This window comes from Orycteropus afer, unplaced genomic scaffold (assembly GCF_000298275.1).
Source record: "Orycteropus afer afer isolate SDZICR_OR568_19922 unplaced genomic scaffold, OryAfe1.0 scaffold00001, whole genome shotgun sequence".
In the NCBI taxonomy this organism is placed as follows: domain Eukaryota; kingdom Metazoa; phylum Chordata; class Mammalia; order Tubulidentata; family Orycteropodidae; genus Orycteropus; species Orycteropus afer.
The window spans coordinates 20,906,294-20,925,183 of record NW_006921588.1 but is presented as its reverse complement, the minus strand read 5'-3'; the positions used below and the strand labels follow the sequence as shown (position 1 = coordinate 20,925,183).

The following is an 18,890-nucleotide window of genomic DNA, read 5'->3' as shown; positions in this document are numbered from 1 at the left end:
ACTTCTTCCTTCAATACCATTGGTTCTTGATCATATGCCACCTCCTGAAATGGATGAACATTGACCAATTCTTTTTGGCACAGTGACTCTGTATTCCTTCCATCTACTTTTGATGTTTCCTGCATCATTGAATATACTGTCATAGAATCTTTCAATATTGCAACTCAAGGCTTAAAATTTTTTTTTCAGTTCTTTCAGCTTAAGAAATGGTGAGTGTACTCTTCCCTTTTGGTTTTCTAACTCCAGGTCTTTGCACATTCATTAAAATAATTGACTTTGTCTTCTCAAGCTGTTCTTTGAAATCTTCTGTTCAGCTCTTTTATCTTGTCATTTCTTCCATTTGCTTTAGCTATTCTCCATTTAAAGGCAAGTTTCAGTCTTTTCTGACATCCATTTTGGTGTTTTCTTCCTTTCCTGTCTTTTTAATGACCTCTTGCTTTCTTCATGGATGGTGGTCTTGATGTCATCCCATAACTCCTCTGGTTTTTGGACACTGGTGTTCAATGCATCAAATCTATTCTTTAGATGGTCTCTAAATTCAGGAGGGATATAATCAAGGTCATATTTTGGTTCTTGTAGACTTCTTTTCATTGTCTTCAGCTTCAACTTGAACTTGCATATAAGCAGTTGATGATCTGTTCCACAATCAGCTCCTGGCATTGTTCTGGCTGAAGATAATGAGCTCCTCCATTGCGTCACAGATGTAGTCATTCATTCCTCCGTCTAGTGAAGTCCATGTTCATAGAAGCCATTTGTGTTGTTGCAAAAAGATATTTGCAATGAATAAGTCATTGGTCCTGCAAAATTCTATAATGCAATCTCCAGTGTTATTTCTATCACCAGGCCATATTTTCCAACTATTGGTGATTCTTCCTGGTTTTCAACTTTTGCATTCCAATCGCCAGTGATAATAAACACATCTTGATTGCATGTTTGGTCAATTTCAGACTGCAGAAGTTGGTAAAAATCTTCAATTTCCTCATCTTTGGCTTTAGTGGTTGGTGTGTAAATTTGAATAACAGTAGTATTAACTGCCTTTCCTTGTAGGTGTATGGATATTATCCTGTCACTGACAGCATTGTACTTCAGGATAGATCTTGATACATTTTCTTGTGACAATGCATGCCACTCCATTTCTCTTCATATTTGCCATTCCTGGCACAGAAGATCATATGATTGTCTGACTCAAAATGGCCAAAACCAGTCCATTTTGGCTCACTAATGCCTAAGATATCAATCTGTATGCATTCCATTTCATTTTTGACAACTTCCAATTTTCCTAGATTCATATTTTGTACATTCCATGTTCCGATTATTGATAGGCATTTGCACCTGTTTCTTCTCATCTTGAGTTTGCTACATCAGCAAATGGAGGTCCCAAAAGCTTTACTCCATCCACATCATTAAGGTCAGCTCTACTCTGAGGAGACATCTCTTCCCCAGTCGTATTTTGAGTGCCTTCTGACCTGAGGGGCTCATCATCCAGCACTATATCAGACAGTGTTTCAGAGCTATTCATAAAGTTTTCCAGTAATATATCAGACAGTGTATCATTGCTATTCATAAGGTTTTCAGTGGCCAGTTCTTTGAGAATTGGATGGCCTCTTCCTTCTTCTGACTCTGTCTTAGTCTGAAAGCTCTGCTAAAACCTTTCCACCATGGCTAACCCTGCTGACATTTGAAATATTGGTGGCATAGTCTCCAGCCTCACAATAACATGCAAGCCATCACGATATGACAAAGTGACAGACAAATTCATCTCCCTTAGCTGTTCCAAACCACTCTGCTCACTTCCTGGTCTCCCTCTATGACTCCAAACCCTGCCATGCCCATGCCAGCTCCACTTCCTGATCTGCCTGCATCTGTGCCTCCAAACCCTGCTATGCTTGCACTGAGTCAGCTTCCTGGCAGGCATAATAATCTAGAATTGAGTACAACTTACCCCAGTTCATACAAATCCTTCAGGTGCTACACCCCTGGAGCTGTTTTAGGCCACTAAATTCAGCCTCTCCCCATACTGCTCAACCCCCTTGATTCCTGAAGACTTGGCTTGTCTCTTCTTACACTTTCACTTTTTTCTGTATTCTCTCCCTGGATTCCTTTTAAATTCAAATCCTTTAAACTAGGTATCTATTGCTGCTGTAACAAATTACCACAAACCTAATGGCCTAAAACACAAAATTTTTATCTTATGAATATTTGCAATCTTGTAAGAGTACAAAATGGGTCTCACTGAACTAAAATCCAGGTTTTGGCAGAGCTGAGTTACACAGGAATCTCTTTCCTTTCCTTTTCCACATTCTAGAGGCCAGCCACATTCCTTAGCTGGTGGCTTCTTCTTCCATCTTTAAAGCTAGCGATGGCAGGCTGAGTCTTTGTCAAATTGCATCACTTTAACTCTGCTGCATCATATCATCTCCTTCTCTGACTCTCTTGCCTCCTTCTCTCACTTATCAGGCTCTTGTGATTACATTGAGCTCACTCAAATAATCCAGAATAATCTCCCCATTTTAAGATTTTTAACTTAATCATATCTGTAAAGTCCATTTTGCCATGTAAGGTAACATATTCCTAGGTTCTGGGATTAGGACATGGGATGGGGGGAGGCATTAACCCTCATCTTTTCAAACAGAAGGTTTTAGCTGTCCACCCTTCTGAGGCTGCAGGCTGACTTGCATGTAAAAAGACTTATCTAAACAATGAATTTTGTCCTTAACTGCTCTAGGATTTCCAGTCTTATTTTCCTCTTTCCTTCTAGTAGAAACAAATGAAAAATAAAGTATAAAGATTAATTTTTTTTTGTTTGTTTTTTGTTTTAAAGATTAAGTTTCCCACTGAAAGGAATTATGGCTCTTTGACCTGTAAGTGCTGAAATGGTTATAGAGTTTAGGTTTTAAATAGCAATATTTTCACTACTTCCCATTAAATGCTTGTGTGGACAATTTCTTTTTATTTAGTTGTTACCTTCTAAAAATTACAGACACTAGGTATTTGGTATCTTTTTTTGGCACCTTAAGTAACAGAGCTGAGAAAGTGCAATTTCCAAAAGATCCATATATATAACTAGGAGATCCATAAACAGCATTTGGCCAAATACATTTTAAACTAATAAAAATGCCTAAGTATTAACATTTCCACAAATGTTTTGTCCATCTTTACACACACACACATATTCATTTAAATTGCTCCAATTGAAGTTGAAAAGGAGGTTTATTAAAGGTTGAACACTATTGTTCAGTTGACTTTTTAAGACACAAATTTGAATATGCCCCCTATGAGCATGTAGTCTGCTCCAATTAGGAGGGCCTTCTAAGCATGGGAAGGTTTGAACATGTAAGAAAGAACTGATAGAAACTTCACCCCAATCAGATGCAATTCTGAGCAGCTGGATGCCCTCAAGAGGAGTTAAGTGCCACCACCATCAATCATGATAACATTTGTGACAACTGCTCACAGCCCTAACTGAAGGTCTTGAGTCATACTTTGTTCTCACTCTTACTTCTATGTCTGTTTATGATGACTCATATGCCTAGATAGTGGTTGTGTCCCATTATTCTACAAGACCTAACTGAACTATTACCACATCTACAAACTTCCCTGGGGATCACCTTCCATTTCTCCCTAGAAGAGTTGGATATTCCTCCTCTGTATTAGACACCATCTTGTACATGCATTTTATAGAAGGTATTGAAATGTTTGGTGGTCACTGATTTACTCACATAGCAGGAATTAAAGCCCAAACTGAAAGTCTGTATAAAAGGGCCCAGAAGCCTCTGGGCACTTATTTGCATGAGTTGATTTGCATGGAGAGAAAGGAACTGTGAGGAAGAGGTTTTGAGCTCTGACCCTGGTGGCTGAGAAAGAAGTAAAGGGTGGGAGGCAGACGAGAGAACAATGCAGTGGCTGGTCTAACCTGTGGTCTGATCCCTAAGCCTAGGTCCATGGGTAAAATCTGAATCCTCTGGAGAAAGAGGAGCTGCAAGCAAAAGCTTTAAGAACTGAAAAACTTGTAAAGAATGGGGGATATGCAGGACTCTTTAGGAGTCAGGCAACCAACTGTGACACATCATAGAGAAGTGAATTTTCTTCCTGCTTCTGCACAAATCTGCTCAGGTTGGGAAGGCCACCAGTGCATCAAAGACATCTCCAGGGGAGTTATGGCACAACACTGGTGAGAAGGCCAGTTATAGGGGGATGCAAGATAGCAGACTAGGGAGATATACTACCCAGACCCTCTATAACAAAAACCCAAGAAATCAAGTGAAACAGATATACATAATAATCCTGGAACTTTAAACTTCAAAGGAAAAGATAAAGAAGTAGTTCAAATAGTGATAATAAAAAGAAACTAAATGAAAATAGCAAACAAGGAAACATACAGAGTCGTGAATTGCCAACTGGCCTGACACAATCCGGCCATTTTTAATTATTGCAAGCAGCATACTGATCAGGGCAGGAACCAGATAACCAGCTCTGCTCAGCCAGAACTGTACTGATACTCATATTACTGACCACAGTGAGAGAAGTGTAATCTCCTTCCTTACCCCATACCACCTCTCAGTGACCAGAGGCATGTCTCCTCCATCCCCATCTACTCAACAGCTGGTCAAGCCCCCCATCAATGCCCTTCCCACACCTGCTGCTCCACCTGGCCTAACTCTCTCTCGCCATCCCCCTACCAGTGACTCCACTACCAAGGTGACCTGAGGCATGCTTTTGCAGACTGAGCACTGCTAGCCCCCTGCCTTAGACACCTGAAGGGCACACCTTCACAAGTTGCATGCTGTGTGACCATGTCCTCCACTATATATGGTGCCTTTCCATGGTGATGCCGCCTCAGAAACCCAAGGAGGGGTTGCTACGAGTCGGGGCTGATGTGACAGCACATAGCAACAACAACAACTCCCACAAAGTAAGCACTACATCTTTGTCATCTCTGTGGTCAGTAGTGTGTATTCCGATGAAGGGGGAACCCCATCCATGCCACCTCTGTGGTCAGGAGCACTTGCCCCTGCTGCCTGTGAGTGGTGGTCTGCACTCCTGAGGAGTGGGCACTGTGTCCCTGGTGCTCCAAGTGTGGCAGTGTGCAACCCTATGTAATGAGTACCCTGCCCCTACCACCTCTGTGGTTGGAAATACCTGCCACCAACCACTCTGTAGTCAGGGTTATGCACTTCTATAAAGCAGGTACCTATCCCTGCCACCACTGCAGTCAACAGTGTCTGTCTTTGCCACCTCTGTGGTCAGCACAGTGTGCTCACTCAGACCAGGTGCAGCATTCATGCTGCAGGCATGTTTGGTGGCTAGCAATTGCATCAGAGCTATGTCATTTTTCATTTTATTTTATTCTCTCTTCTTATTTCTTCATTCTGGTTTTTTTTTTTTTTTTTTTTTTTTTCTTTATCTTTTCTTCCTCTTCCCCCAGCCACCAGCCAATGACCCTACTTTATCTACCTGCTGCCTCACCCATGGGGTGAGTGCTACCACCCACTTCAGCACAACTGGACCAATAACAGACAACAGACAACACCCATTAAGCCTGTTCTCAGCTGCTCTACATGAATGGGGATCAGAGACTTGTGCCCACACTCCTGTTCACTACCAAATCCACCCAGAGACAGGTGGTGGGCATTCCCGTGCTGTCAAACTAGTGACCAGAATACCATCTCTGCCTTTTTAAGCACTTTTTTTTTTTTATGTGAAGCAAACCAACCTACAATCAACAAATAAATACAATAACACCACAACGTCTCAGTGACAATAGATGACTTCAATTCACACAAAAAAGTAGAACAAGATGGTTCAAACAAGTGACCAAAATACAAGGCCAGAATATATTCTACAAGAAGAAATATTATTGGAATTATCTGATAAGGAATTAAAAAGTTATATCCTTCCAATGATTAAGAAAGATATTAAGGCACACAAAGACAATATAAATGGAATTATAGACAAAATCAAGGAAAACACAGACAAAACTCTAGAAGAATTCAGGAAGACAATAGAAGAAAAAATTGAGAAAATAAATGGAAAATTAGAAATCATACAAAAACACCAAACAAAAATCCAGAGGATTAGTACTAAAATTTCAGAAATAGATAGTGCATTGGAAGGGCACAGGCATAGAATTTAATCAATGGAAGATAAAAATTAGTGAAAATGAAGACAAATTTCTTAATACTAATCTATTAGAGGAATAAACAGAAAAAAAGAACAGAAAGAAAAAAAAAAAAGAAGAAGAAACCCTAAGAATTATGTGGGACACTATCAAGAGGAATTATTTACTTGTAATCAGAATTCAAGAGCAAGAAGAAACAAAATTAAAAAAATCACACAGAGAAAATTGCCAAAGATTCGTGGGAAGAAAGCTTCCCTAATATCATGAAAGATGAGAAGATATGTATTCAAGATGCTCAACAAATCTCAATGGCATGTTGTTGTTGTTGTTATGTGCCGTCGAGTCAGACCCGACTCATAGTGACCCCTCCTTGGGTTTCCAATGCAGTATCTCTATGGAAGTAGATTGCCCAATCTTCCTAGGAGTGGCTGGTGGGTTTAAACTGCCAGCCTTCTGGTTAGCAGTCAAGTGCCTTAGGCACTACGCTACCAGAGCTCAACTGCATAGATCCCAAGAAAATCACTAAAATATATCATAATCAACCTTTCCAAAATCAAAGACATAAAGAATTCTGAAAGCAGCTCTGGAAAAATGAAAAGTTACCTACTAAGGAGAACCAATAAGACTAGGCTCTTATTTCTTGGTAGAAACTATGCTGTAAGAAGCCAATGGAATGACATATACCCAACACTGAAAGAAAAAAAAAAAATGCCAATGAAGAATTATATAGTCAATGAAACTGACCTTCAAATATGATGGCAAAATTAGGGCATTTCCAGATAAACAGAAATTAAGGGGATTTGTGAGTAAAAAGCCCAATGTTACAAAAAATGATAAAGGGAGTCCTTCAGACAAAGAACCAACAATGTCAAACAACAATATGAGATTAAGACACATGTCAACAAAATCAGTTAGAAATCAACCCAGCTATTGAATAATAAACGTAAAAGACTAAAAATAGGTAACTAGAGATGTCAATTTGTAAATGAAGACAACTACAAAACAAAAAGAGGGAATAAATTATATGGTTATAGAACTTTCAAATGGAGAGGAAGTCAAGATGATATTAACATAGAAAGGAACGTTTTAAACTTGGGAAGATAATAATAAATTACAGGGTAACTTCAAAGACAATTAATCAGCCTTGTCATCAATATTTTAAAAAAAGAGAGAAAAAAGAATAAAGTTTAATTAAACACTAAAACAATGGCAATGAAGGAAATGATAAGAAACACCATAAACAAAACAAATAGAAAAATGCATGGAACAGAGAAATCATCCGCACCACAAAAAAGAAAGAAAGACAGCAAAATGAAAGCAGGAAATCATTTGTATCAATAAGTATATTGAATGTAAATGGATTAAATACACCAGTTAAAAGACAGTAAGTAGTAGACTTGATAAAAGGAAAAAAAAAAAAAACATGGTCCATCAATATGTCATCTACAAGAGACATACCCTAGACAAGGATAAACATACGCTAAAAATCAAAGGATGAAAAACATATATTAAACAAATGGCCATCCAAAAGAGCAGGAGTGGCAGTATTAATTCTGGATGAAATAGATTTTAAAGCAGAAACCAGAAAAAGAGACAAAAAAAAAAACCTAATTCACTGATGTCAAGTCGATCCCAACTCATAGTGAGCACTCTGCTTGTGTTTCTGAGACAGTATCTCTACAGAAGTAGATTGCCCAGTTTTCCTTCCAAGGAGTGGCTAGTGGGTTTGAACTGCCAGCCTTCTGGTTAACAGTCAAATGCCTTAGGCATTACACCACAAGAGCTCTTGAAAAAGAGACAAGGAAGGACATTATGTAATTATTAAAGGGTCAATCCAACAACAGGATATAACTATAGTAAACATCTATGCACCCAATAAAAGAGCCCCCAAAATATATAAATCAAACTTCAACTGAATGGAAAATAGAAACAAACAACTCCATAATAACAGTAGAAGGCTTTAATACACCACTTTCACTGAATGACAGTGAAAGTGGTGTATTAAATGATGAAAGAAATTCATCAAAGATAAAGAAGAGTTAAACAATACAATCATTCAATTAGACTCTATAGATATATGCAGAACACTCCACCCAACATTAAAACAACAAAATACTACAAAGCATCTTCTCAGATCACAATGTTATAACAATAGAAATCAACAATAGGAAGATCAAGGAAAAAAAATCAACTACATGTAAACTGAATGACATTCTGTTAAAAAACTACTGAGTAATAGAAGAAATGAAAAAAAATGAAATAAAAATATGCCTTTAGTTAAATGAGAATGAAACACAACATAGCAATATCTTTGGGACATAGCAAAAGCATTGCTCAGATACATTTATAGCAATAAACGCGTTCATCAAAGAAAAAGAAAGAGATTGGCTTTAAGATGGTGGAATAGACAGACAAGCTACACAGACCCTCTACAACAAAGAAACGAGAAACCAATTGAAACAGATACAAAAGATAATTCTGAAACCCTGAGCTTTGAAGAGAAGATAAAGAAGTAGACTAAATATCAACCAGTAGAAGAACCTGATATGAAAACAGTGAATAAGGAGACAAATGGAGCTGCAGACTGTTGGCTGTCCTGATGGTATGGCCAATTTAAATATTTATAAGTGGTGCTCTGATCCAGACAGCAATCTAAGAATCAGTTCTACTTGCTGAAGACTGCCTGGGCAACTGCACTGGTGCCGGATGACTGGAAAGGAAAATAGCAGAAAAGGAGACAAACAGAGGTGTGGACTGTCAGCTGTCTTGAAGGCATGGCCACTTTGAATAATTGCAAGTGGTGTTCTGATCCAGGCAGCAACCTAAGAATATGCTCCACCTGCACAGGACAGCATGGTGGCTGGTGATTAGAAAGGTGCTATAGTCCCCTTGCTACCCTTATACTCCACACCCTCTTGCAAGTGGACATCTAAGATGCAGCAATTGGTCTCTCCTCATCTGGAGCAAAATGAAATGAAGAAAACTACAGACACATGGAAACAATTAGCTCAAGAGACCAGCAGACCATGCAAACCTCAGCCTACGTGACTCTGAGACTAGAAGAACTAAATGGTATCTGACTACCACTGTCATCCACTCAGAAAGGGATCAAAATAGGAGATACTGGTTAGAGTGGGAGAAAAATGTGAAACAAAACTCAAAATCATAAGAAAGACCATACTTACTGGTCTGATAGAAACTTGTGAAACCTCCAAGACTATGGTCCCTAGTAACTCCAGGCCTAGAATTGAACTCACTCTCGTGGCTTCCAGTCAAACATTTGATAGGTGTATAAGGTAAACATCTATACCAGGTAGGTGCACTCCTTAGAATGACTGACCATGGGAGATCAGAAGGGCAGTATTGCACAGGGAGATAGCTTTGAGGGCAGGAATGAATAGGAAAGAAGGACACAGAAAAAAGGTAACCACAGGGAAGAAATGGAAAGAGAGCTGTTGCACCGTGGGGATTGTAATCAATGTCATGAAACAAAATATGTATGAACTGTTATATGGAAAATGCATTTGCTGTGTAAATTTTCCAACCAAATCGTGATTAATTAATTAATTAAAGAAGAAGAAAGAACCAAAATCAACCCCTTAACCCAACATTTTCAACAATTAGAATAAGAATACCCAAAAGAATGGAAATAATAAAGACTCCATCAGAAATAAATGAAACAGAAAAATAATGGAAAGAATCAGCAAGACTAGAAGGTGATTCCTTGAAAAGATTAATAAAATTGACAAACCACTGGTATATTTAACAAAGAAAAGAGTAACATGAATAAGAAATAAAGTAGGTGAGGTCACAGTTGGTCACAGAACAAATTGAAATAAAAAGGAAAATAACAGAGTACTATGAAGAAATGTACTCCAACAAATTTTCTAGAAGAAATGTACACAATTCTAAAAACACACTACCTAGCCAAACTAACACAATTTAAGGTGGAAAATTAAAGAAAGCCAGGACAAAGAAGAATTTGAACTGGTCATAAAACCTCCCAACAACAACAACAAAAAGTTGTGGTCCAGATGGCTTCACTAGCAAATTCTACCAAACACTCAGAGAGAGCTCATGCCAATTCTGCTCCACTATTCCAGAACATAGAAAAGTATAAAACAGTCCTGTGCTCATTCTATGAGTAACCATAATACCAAAACCAGGCAAATATACCAGTTATAGACCATATCCCTCATGAACATGGGCACAAAAATTCTCAACAAAATGCTACCCCAAAAAATTCAACAACATATCAAACAACAAAAAATACATCATGACCTAGTGGGCTTCATACCAGATATGCAAGGATGGTTAATCATTAGACAAAAAAATCAGTGTAATTCACAAAATAAATAAAACAAAGGAAGAAAAACCACATGACTATATCAATTGACATAGAAAAGACTTTTGACAAAATCCAACAACCATTCCTGATATGAAACTTTCAACAAAATAGGAACAGAAGAGAAATTCCTCAACATAATTAAGGGCATATACACAAAACCAACAGCCCACATTATTCTTAATGGAGAGACTGAAAACATTCTTCTGTGATCAGGAACCAGACAAGGACACCCTTTATCACCATTCCTATTCAATATTATATTGGAAGTCCTAGCCAGAGCAATAAAGCAAGAAAGAGAAATAAAAGGCATCCAAATTGTTAAAGAAGAAGTAGAACTATCTCACTATTTGTAGGTGATATGATCCTATACATAGAAAATCCCAGAGACTCAACAAGAAAATTACTGGAGTTACAGAAGGATGAAGCAAAGTGGCAGGGTACAAGATAACATACAAAAATCAGTCAAATTTCTCTACACTAAAAAAAGAGAACTCTGAAAGAGAAATCAAGAAAACAATACCATTTATAATAGCCACCCAAAAGATGAAGTACTTAGGGATAAATCTAATCTGAGATATAGAAAGCTTATACAAAGAAAACTACAAAATACTACTAAAAGAAACTAAGAGACCTACATAAGTGGAAGAATATATCATGATCAAAGATAGGAAGACTTAACAGTATGAAAATATCAATACTACTCAAAGAAATCTACAGATATAATGCAATCTGAATCCATTTCCATTATCATTCTTTGAAGAAATGGAAAAACTAATCACCCACTTTATATGGAAAAGAAAGACCCCAAGTAAGCAAAACACTACTAAAGAAGAAGAGAGCAGAAGGCCCCACACTCGCCAGTCTTGAAATCTATTATACAGCCACAGTAGTCAAAACAGCTTGATATTGGTACAACGACAGACACATAGACCAATGGAACAGAATTGAGAACCCAGAAGTAAACCCATCCACCTATGACAGTTGGTCTTTGACAAAGGGCCAAAACCTACTCAATTGTTCATCTTTAACAAATGGTGGTGGCAAAACTGGATAGCCATTTGCAGAAAACGAAACAGGATCCATACCTCATCCATAAACAAAAACTAACTCAGGATGGATCAAACACCTAAAACTTTATACTATAAAGGTCACCAAGAAAAGAATAGGAGCAAAGTTAGGGGCCTAATACAGGGCATACATATACTATAAAACATAAGCAAGGTTGCATTATCTGCATATTGCAGGTGTTCATGAATCTGCATCCAATCCTGATGATTTTAGTCTTGGAAACCCTATGGGGCAGCTCTACTCTGTTATATGGGGTGTAATAAGTCAGAATTGACTTGAAAGCACACAACAACAACAACATCAATGGAAGAACTCCATCATAATACAGTAAGAATCTTATTATTGGAGGTGCTATCAAGGCTCCTGGAGGAGGTTCACACATCATGGAGAAGAATGAATCAAAGCATTTCCAACTCTTGAATTGCTTGGTATTAAATGCATGGAGACCAAGAGGAAACTTGTTATGACAAAGGAATTAGCCACATACGACAATAAGCAGAAATGATGAGTCTTTTTATATAAAGAATCAGAATGTTTTTCTTTTAAATCTTCAAGGACTATCTATAAAAATCAGCAAACCCCAAACCAGAGTTCCTCTAAATTGAAATAGTACTCTGAAACCTTGTTTCCTGAAGCCACAGAAATTATTTTTAAAAAGCTATCCTATTATACCCCTTCTGAATGATATCCAGAGGACTAAAGTGTTTAATGGACATTATCTATAGCAAAGATGTCAAGTGATGAAAGGTTAGAGAAAAGATTTATGACATGTTGAGTGTTGGCTGTGATTTGTAGACTTGTAGCCTACTTCAACGTTTCTTCCATGGCCCCTGACCAAATAAATGCTAGAATCACTTGTCTTTATTCCTTTAGCTATCAATAAATGACTGAAGGATCCCACATCTACAGGAGGAAAATTACTGAACAATCTAGGAAAGGTCTGCTGAGATAAATGTATATTGTACATTAATTTAAAACCCATAAGTGGAATGATAGAGAGCACTATCTCATAATGTCAAAGTTCAAAGGCACTTTTCAAATGTCTCTTTAAAGAAAATCTGACCTTTCTTTCTTCCTTTCTTTTTTTTTTAATTATAGAAAGTTTGCCAAGAGCAATCTGGGCCCTGGATCATTTAGTTTTGACAAGAAAATTCTTTACTATTAAAAATCATCAAAAGGCCAGAAGAATTTAACTCTGCCCTGACCATGGGAACACATTCAAATGTATAAAAATGAACAACATTGAAGCATTAGGATTTCAAAATTGGGGTTTTAATAACCCTGTGAAGCTTTTTCTCCTCATATGTAAGAAATACAACTTATATAAGGTCATGGCTAGCTAAGGCATGCTTAGGAAAATTGCTGAATATATCACTAATATCTCTCTGTAGTAGTTAAGGTTATGTGTCAGCTTGCCTGGATCTGACTTTGAGTGGCTGGGCAGCTGGATGTAGTTATTCCCCACGGTGAGATTGGTAATTAACTCCATGGTGGAATCTACTGGAGTAGCTGCTTTAGGGATGTGGGCTGCTTCCAGTATATAAGAAGCAACTTTGAGGAACGTCTCCAGCTTTTGGTATACTTGAATCTTGCATATAGCCGAGTCATTATTCAACAGCCTGCCATGTTTTCTGCTGATCCTGTGACTCTTAATGGATTTGAATTAATGGCCTGCTATGTGGTTTGGTAATATCAGGACCATGCCTTTTTAGTTGTTGACCTTGGGTTTGTCAGCCTCAGCGGCCAGTAGCTGCCTGAATAAAGAGATGCCTCTAACTTCAGTGGGTCAGGAGCAAGAGGCAGAGCTGAAGCCCAAGGTCGAGGGGCTTTCACCCAGTCCCCAGAGCCTGGCACTGTGAACTTGGATTGCTAGCCTCCAAAACTGTAAGAGAATAAATTCCTGGTAGTTAAAGCCATCCCATTTGTGGTATTCTTCTGTTAGAACAGCACGAAGAAACCAAAACACTCTATGGCTAAATATCTTTGCTAGGTATAGATTAGCTGACATTAGATATAGATATGCATATAAATACTTTTTAATGAAACAGAAAACAACTTTTAAAAGGTCTCTTCTTCCCCATTTTAAAGTATAAGTCATATACAGGAAAAATTATTCTTTTCCTGTGAACAGCTCTGTAAATTTTGACAAATGTGTAACCACCACCTCAATCAAGATATAGAACAGTTCATTTACACTCCAAAATTCCCCTGTGCCCTTTTGTAGTCAACTCTTATCCTCACTTCCAGCCCCTGCAAACTACTGATCTCTTTTCTGTTACTATAATTTTGTCTTTTCGAAAATACCCTATAAATTAAATTTTATAGTATATAGAAAAGGCATCTTATAAACATCACGCACTTGATAAAAAGTAAAGTAACTATATAAAATGTCCATTTTTATTTACTGATTTCTATTTCCTGAACTCACAGGCAATAACAGATATATAAAATTAAATTACCCTTGCATATTAAATCTTGATACAGGTAAAAACCTGGGGAGCCTTTGGGAAAATAGATCTTTAAAACCTTACATTCCACATAAAGAGTCAGAATATCTCAACACGGAGACCTTTTACCAAGTTCTCAAAGCTCATTTTGAAGGTCAGCCAGACTGTGAAAACATTAACCCAATGGATATTCCCTATATGAGATCAACTACCAGATTTTAAATGGTGGGTGGCTATCGGATCAAAATTCAGAGATTGAGAGAGTCTATGTGATTCTGTCCTTACATGTAGCTACCACTTCAGGGCCTTGAGCACGTTACTTAATCTTGATTTTCTCCTCTGTCATTGAGTCATCTCCGATACATAGAGACCCCCTCTTTAGCTTTCTGCAGCAGTATCTCTACAGAAGTAGATTGCCCAATCTTCCTTTCAAAGATTGGCTGGTGGGTTTAACCTCCAGCCTTCTGGTTAGTGGTCAAATGCCTTAGGCACTATGCTACCAGAGCTCCCATTGTCATGCAGGGGGTAAGATGCCTACTTCACAGGGAATTAAGTGCATATAAAGCATTTAGCATAGTACCTGGCACACTTAGCCTTTAATGAATGGAAGCTGCTCTTATCTTTGGCATTAGCATCCATATCTTCACCATTGTCATCATCATCAGGTTGTTCCAGGTACTGTACCTATTTTTCTCCATTTCTCTACATTTTGATCAATTTTACTATTTCTTACCCCTTCTATTTTACCAAAGTAAAGAGAATCCATTTTTATAGCAGCCAACTCTTCTTATTCAGGACAGTGCAAAGCTAACAGAAATCCACTGACTGTCCTTAACCTTTACTTTTACCCTGATACAACCTCAGAAATGTCAACAGAAACAAAAATTTAATTCCTAGAAACTCTCACTCTTTTTTACAAAGGGTTATTATTGGTCAAATATTAGAAAAACAAAAGACAAAAAAGAGAAGGAAAGGGCTAGAACAGGAATAAAGTCAGGCTATCTGCAGAGTTAGCAAATATCTGAACATTGATTTCATTTGTTAGCAATTTCAGTCAAATATTTGGTATGAGGAGAATTTAAACCTGTTGGGTAAAAGAAAACATGTTTGCTATATTACCATTCCATATTAACTTGCATAAAAGACTTGAAATCAGGGTCCAGAAATCATCAGAAGATTCTAAGATTTTTTTAAAAAAAGCTTTACAACATTCTGGTAAGTAAAGGACTAAAAGCCAAAAGCAGCATTTTAATCATATAATGTTGTTGTTGTTGTTAAGTGTCGTCGAGTTGTTTCCGACTCATAGCGACCCCATGCACAGCAGAACGAAACACTGCCCAATCCTGCGCCAGCCCCACAATCCCTGCTATACTTGAGCCCATCATCGCAGCCACCATATCAATCCATCTCCTTGAATCATATAATAAGTACTAAGATTTGGTCTTAAAAACTGATTACAAGCTAGATACATATGCATGTATTTTTATATCACGGTTTACATATAAACCCTGAAATATATAAGAATGATCGTATTTGGTTACACTTGCTGGTATAGAGAAAGACACAATCCCCATCTTCAAAGAATTATGCAACACTGCTAATACTAGTAACCAAAGAACATCAAAAGCCAAACATGAAACCCACAAACCCTACCTGTTCTCAGCATCAGCACTGCACTTTGGGGACATCAATTCAAAGGACTTAGTAAACTTCACCACCTGCCACACAGAAAGACAATAAATCCAGGTCAATTAACACTTTCCAACAGTTCTTAAATAATGCAATAAATATTATTTTTCTTTATAATGATTTTTATGAAAGCTAGAGATTAAAGAGAGATTTTTAGTGAAGAAATGCCAAAGGACTTAAGAAGTAGAAAATTCTATCTTATGTTCTGTGTTTTCTTCTTATTCAGTATACATTGACAAAGTTTGAATACATTTATAAAATATTTATTTATTTATTTATTTATTTATTTTAAAGAGTGAGGTATATTATGCTTGTAAACAAACAAACAAACAAAAAAACTCACCACCGTGGAGTCAGATCCAACTCATAGCGACTCCTTGGGTTTCCGAGGTGGTATCACTAAGGAAGTAGATTGCCCAATCTGCCTTCCAAGGAGTGACTGGTGGGTTTGAACCGCCAGCCTTCTGGTTAGCAGTCAAATGCCTTACGCATTACACCACCAGAGTTCCTTATTATGCTGTGGTGGTTAGTAAAATGGATCTCTATTAGAATCCAATACTTTTCACCTGCCCTTTTAACAACCCAGTTACCTTCTGTTAAGAATCGAATTGTGTTCCCCAAAAAGATATGCTGAAGTTCTGACCCCTGGACCAGTGAACATGACTTTGTTTGGATATAGGATCTATCTTTGAAGATGTGATCTGTAAATGAGGTCATACCAGAGTAGAATGGATCCTAATCCCTTATCAGTGTAGTCTTATAAAAAGGAAGAACAGATATGGATGGAGAAAGGGTCAAACAGCGGGAAGACACCATATGAAGACACATATATAAACCAAAAAACTTCAAGAGCTGCCTGGGGCTACTAGAAACTGGAAGAGACAACAAAGGATATTCCCTAAGAGTAAGGATGCCTTTGCCAATGTCTTGAATCAGACTCCTAACTTCCAGAACTATAGGACAATAATTTTATGTTCTTTAAAGTTACCCACAGGTATGCTATTACAACAGCCCTAGGAAACTAACATACCATCCATGGGGAGCCAGGTAGAGAAAAAACACCCCCTCAAAAAGGATGCCAAGTCTCCTGCAGTTAGCTTCCCTGGCTTATCATTGCTCCCAGGGGAACTTTTTGTTGCTGTGACTCAGTGTGAAGAAGAGGAAGCCATCTTCTTCAATGATCATCTTAATGTGGACACTTCCTCCCTCACCTTGTCCAATGAAGCTAGCATACTCAGTACAAGAGCCTGACTCAAGATTTATTACATTAAAATGGAATTTATGAGCACAGAACATGTAAATATAGTTCAGAAATACAGAAATGTAGTTTCATGTTATTCATATCATTTGGCAAGGGAATAAGGCCTTAAGAAATCCTCTGAAGTCACTTATTTGCCAGTTTTTCTTCTAGAGCAGTGCTTACAGAAGTTTTGAAAAATTAATGACACTGGAGCCACACCCTGTTGTTGCTGTTGTTGGTATGTGCTGTCGAGGTGGACCCGACTCATAGTGACCTCTCCTTGGGTTTCCAAGGCAGTATCACTATGGAAGTAGATCTCCCCATCTTCCTTCCAAGGAGTGGCTGGTGGGTTTGAACTGCCAGCCTTCTGGTTAGCAGTCAAGTGCCTTAGGCACTATGCTACCAGAGCTCTTAACATTCTTCCCTAGATCTCCTAAATTTGAGATCAACACCATTTGGAAAGAACAAACTCATTCCTTATGAAATAGTAACTGGCAGACTCATGTCCTTGCCATATATGGCTTACAAGGATCCCAAGTTAATAAAATATATATCTAAATATTGTTATACCAAACCAAACCAAACTCACTGCTGTCGAGTCAGACCTGACTCATAGCGACCCCTCCTTGGGTTTCTGAGGTGGTATCACTACAGAAGTAGATTGCCCAACATTCCTTCCAAGGAAATATTGTATATCAAAAATATTGCTGTATCTTTGATATATTATTCAAAAACTTATTTTTCCAAAATTCAAGAGGGTTTTAATAATGATGAGCCTAAATTTCATTTCTTACCCCAAATTTTTTCAGGTAATTTTGTTTACTGGAAAAGGCATCTCAACTGAAGCATTCCTTAGAACATCAATGGAAAAGATCCTACTTATGCTCCTCACAAACCCTTATGACACCAAGCTAAAAGAAGTGAATTCTTGGGTCCATTTCTCACAGCTAAAGAAGGCCAAACAACCTGACTGGGCTTGTGAACCCACTAGGGACTTATGGATCACTCACAAATGCCAAGATAGCCAGAAACAGATGACTTCAGAAGTAGGCAGTTCTATCCAAGATCACAGAACAAGACCCCTTGCAAATTCTTTAAAATCTTTGGGCTTTGCTTTAGAGTTCTGCTCTTCTTTTGTTGATCAATTTATTGCATTAAAGTCGTGTAATTCCCTGGTTTAACATTTTATTCTTCTTATGTATGTAATCCAGTACCATTGTTTACTACTCCCAGCTGTTGTAATTTAATTCTTACTGTCTTCGGAATAGTCTTATTCTACTATCTTGGATATATTAACTGGTGAATTAAATCAATATGAAGTTTTTTCATGCTCTTAACTTTCTTTTTACTGCCTTTGCTTCCACCAAGGCTTGGAAAGAAAATACTTTTGTTAGAGTGGCACAATCAGTAGCTGGTGCTGTTAATTTAACTGGTTATTGGATCTGCCATCCTTCCCCACAAATGGTGCATGAAAACTCAGGTCCTGAGCTACTCTTAAGGAGCTCTGCTTGTGCAGTGATTAAGACTGCTAACCAGAAGGTTGGAGATTCAAAACCACCAGTTGCTCTGTGGAAGGAAGATGAGGCAATCTACTTTTGTAAAGATTTACTGCCTTGGAACCCCAATGGTTATCACTATGAGTGGTAAAAGACTTGATGGCAGTGGCTTTTTTTTTTTTTTTTTTTTAGCTACTCTTATGCTGAATTATAGCTCTGTTCCCTCCTGCAATTGTTAATTTCACCATCTTTAAATGAGCTATGCATGTTTTGTTATTGTTGTTGTTAGGTGCTGTCAAGTCATTTCCAACTCATAGTGACCCCATGCACAGCAGAACGAAACACTGCCCGATCCCGCTCCAGCTCCATGATTCCTGCTATACCTGAACAGTCCATGGTACTTTCAGCATTCTTCACCAGCACCACAACTCAAAAGCATCAACTCTTCTTTGGTCTTCCTTATTCATTGTCCAGCTCTCACACG

The 18,890-nt window shown here is 37.9% G+C and overlaps 1 protein-coding gene across 1 annotated transcript in view; it reads right to left on the bottom strand.

The window, feature by feature from the left end:
• PDE11A (phosphodiesterase 11A) overlaps window positions 1–18,890 on the bottom strand; it is a 592,677-nt gene that overhangs the window by 340,502 nt on the left and 233,285 nt on the right. Inside the window, exon 5 of the mRNA XM_007937915.2 lies at window positions 15,635–15,699. Within this exon, the coding sequence (XP_007936106.1) occupies window positions 15,635–15,699 (65 nt within the window). The remainder of the gene's footprint in view (window positions 1–15,634; window positions 15,700–18,890) is intronic.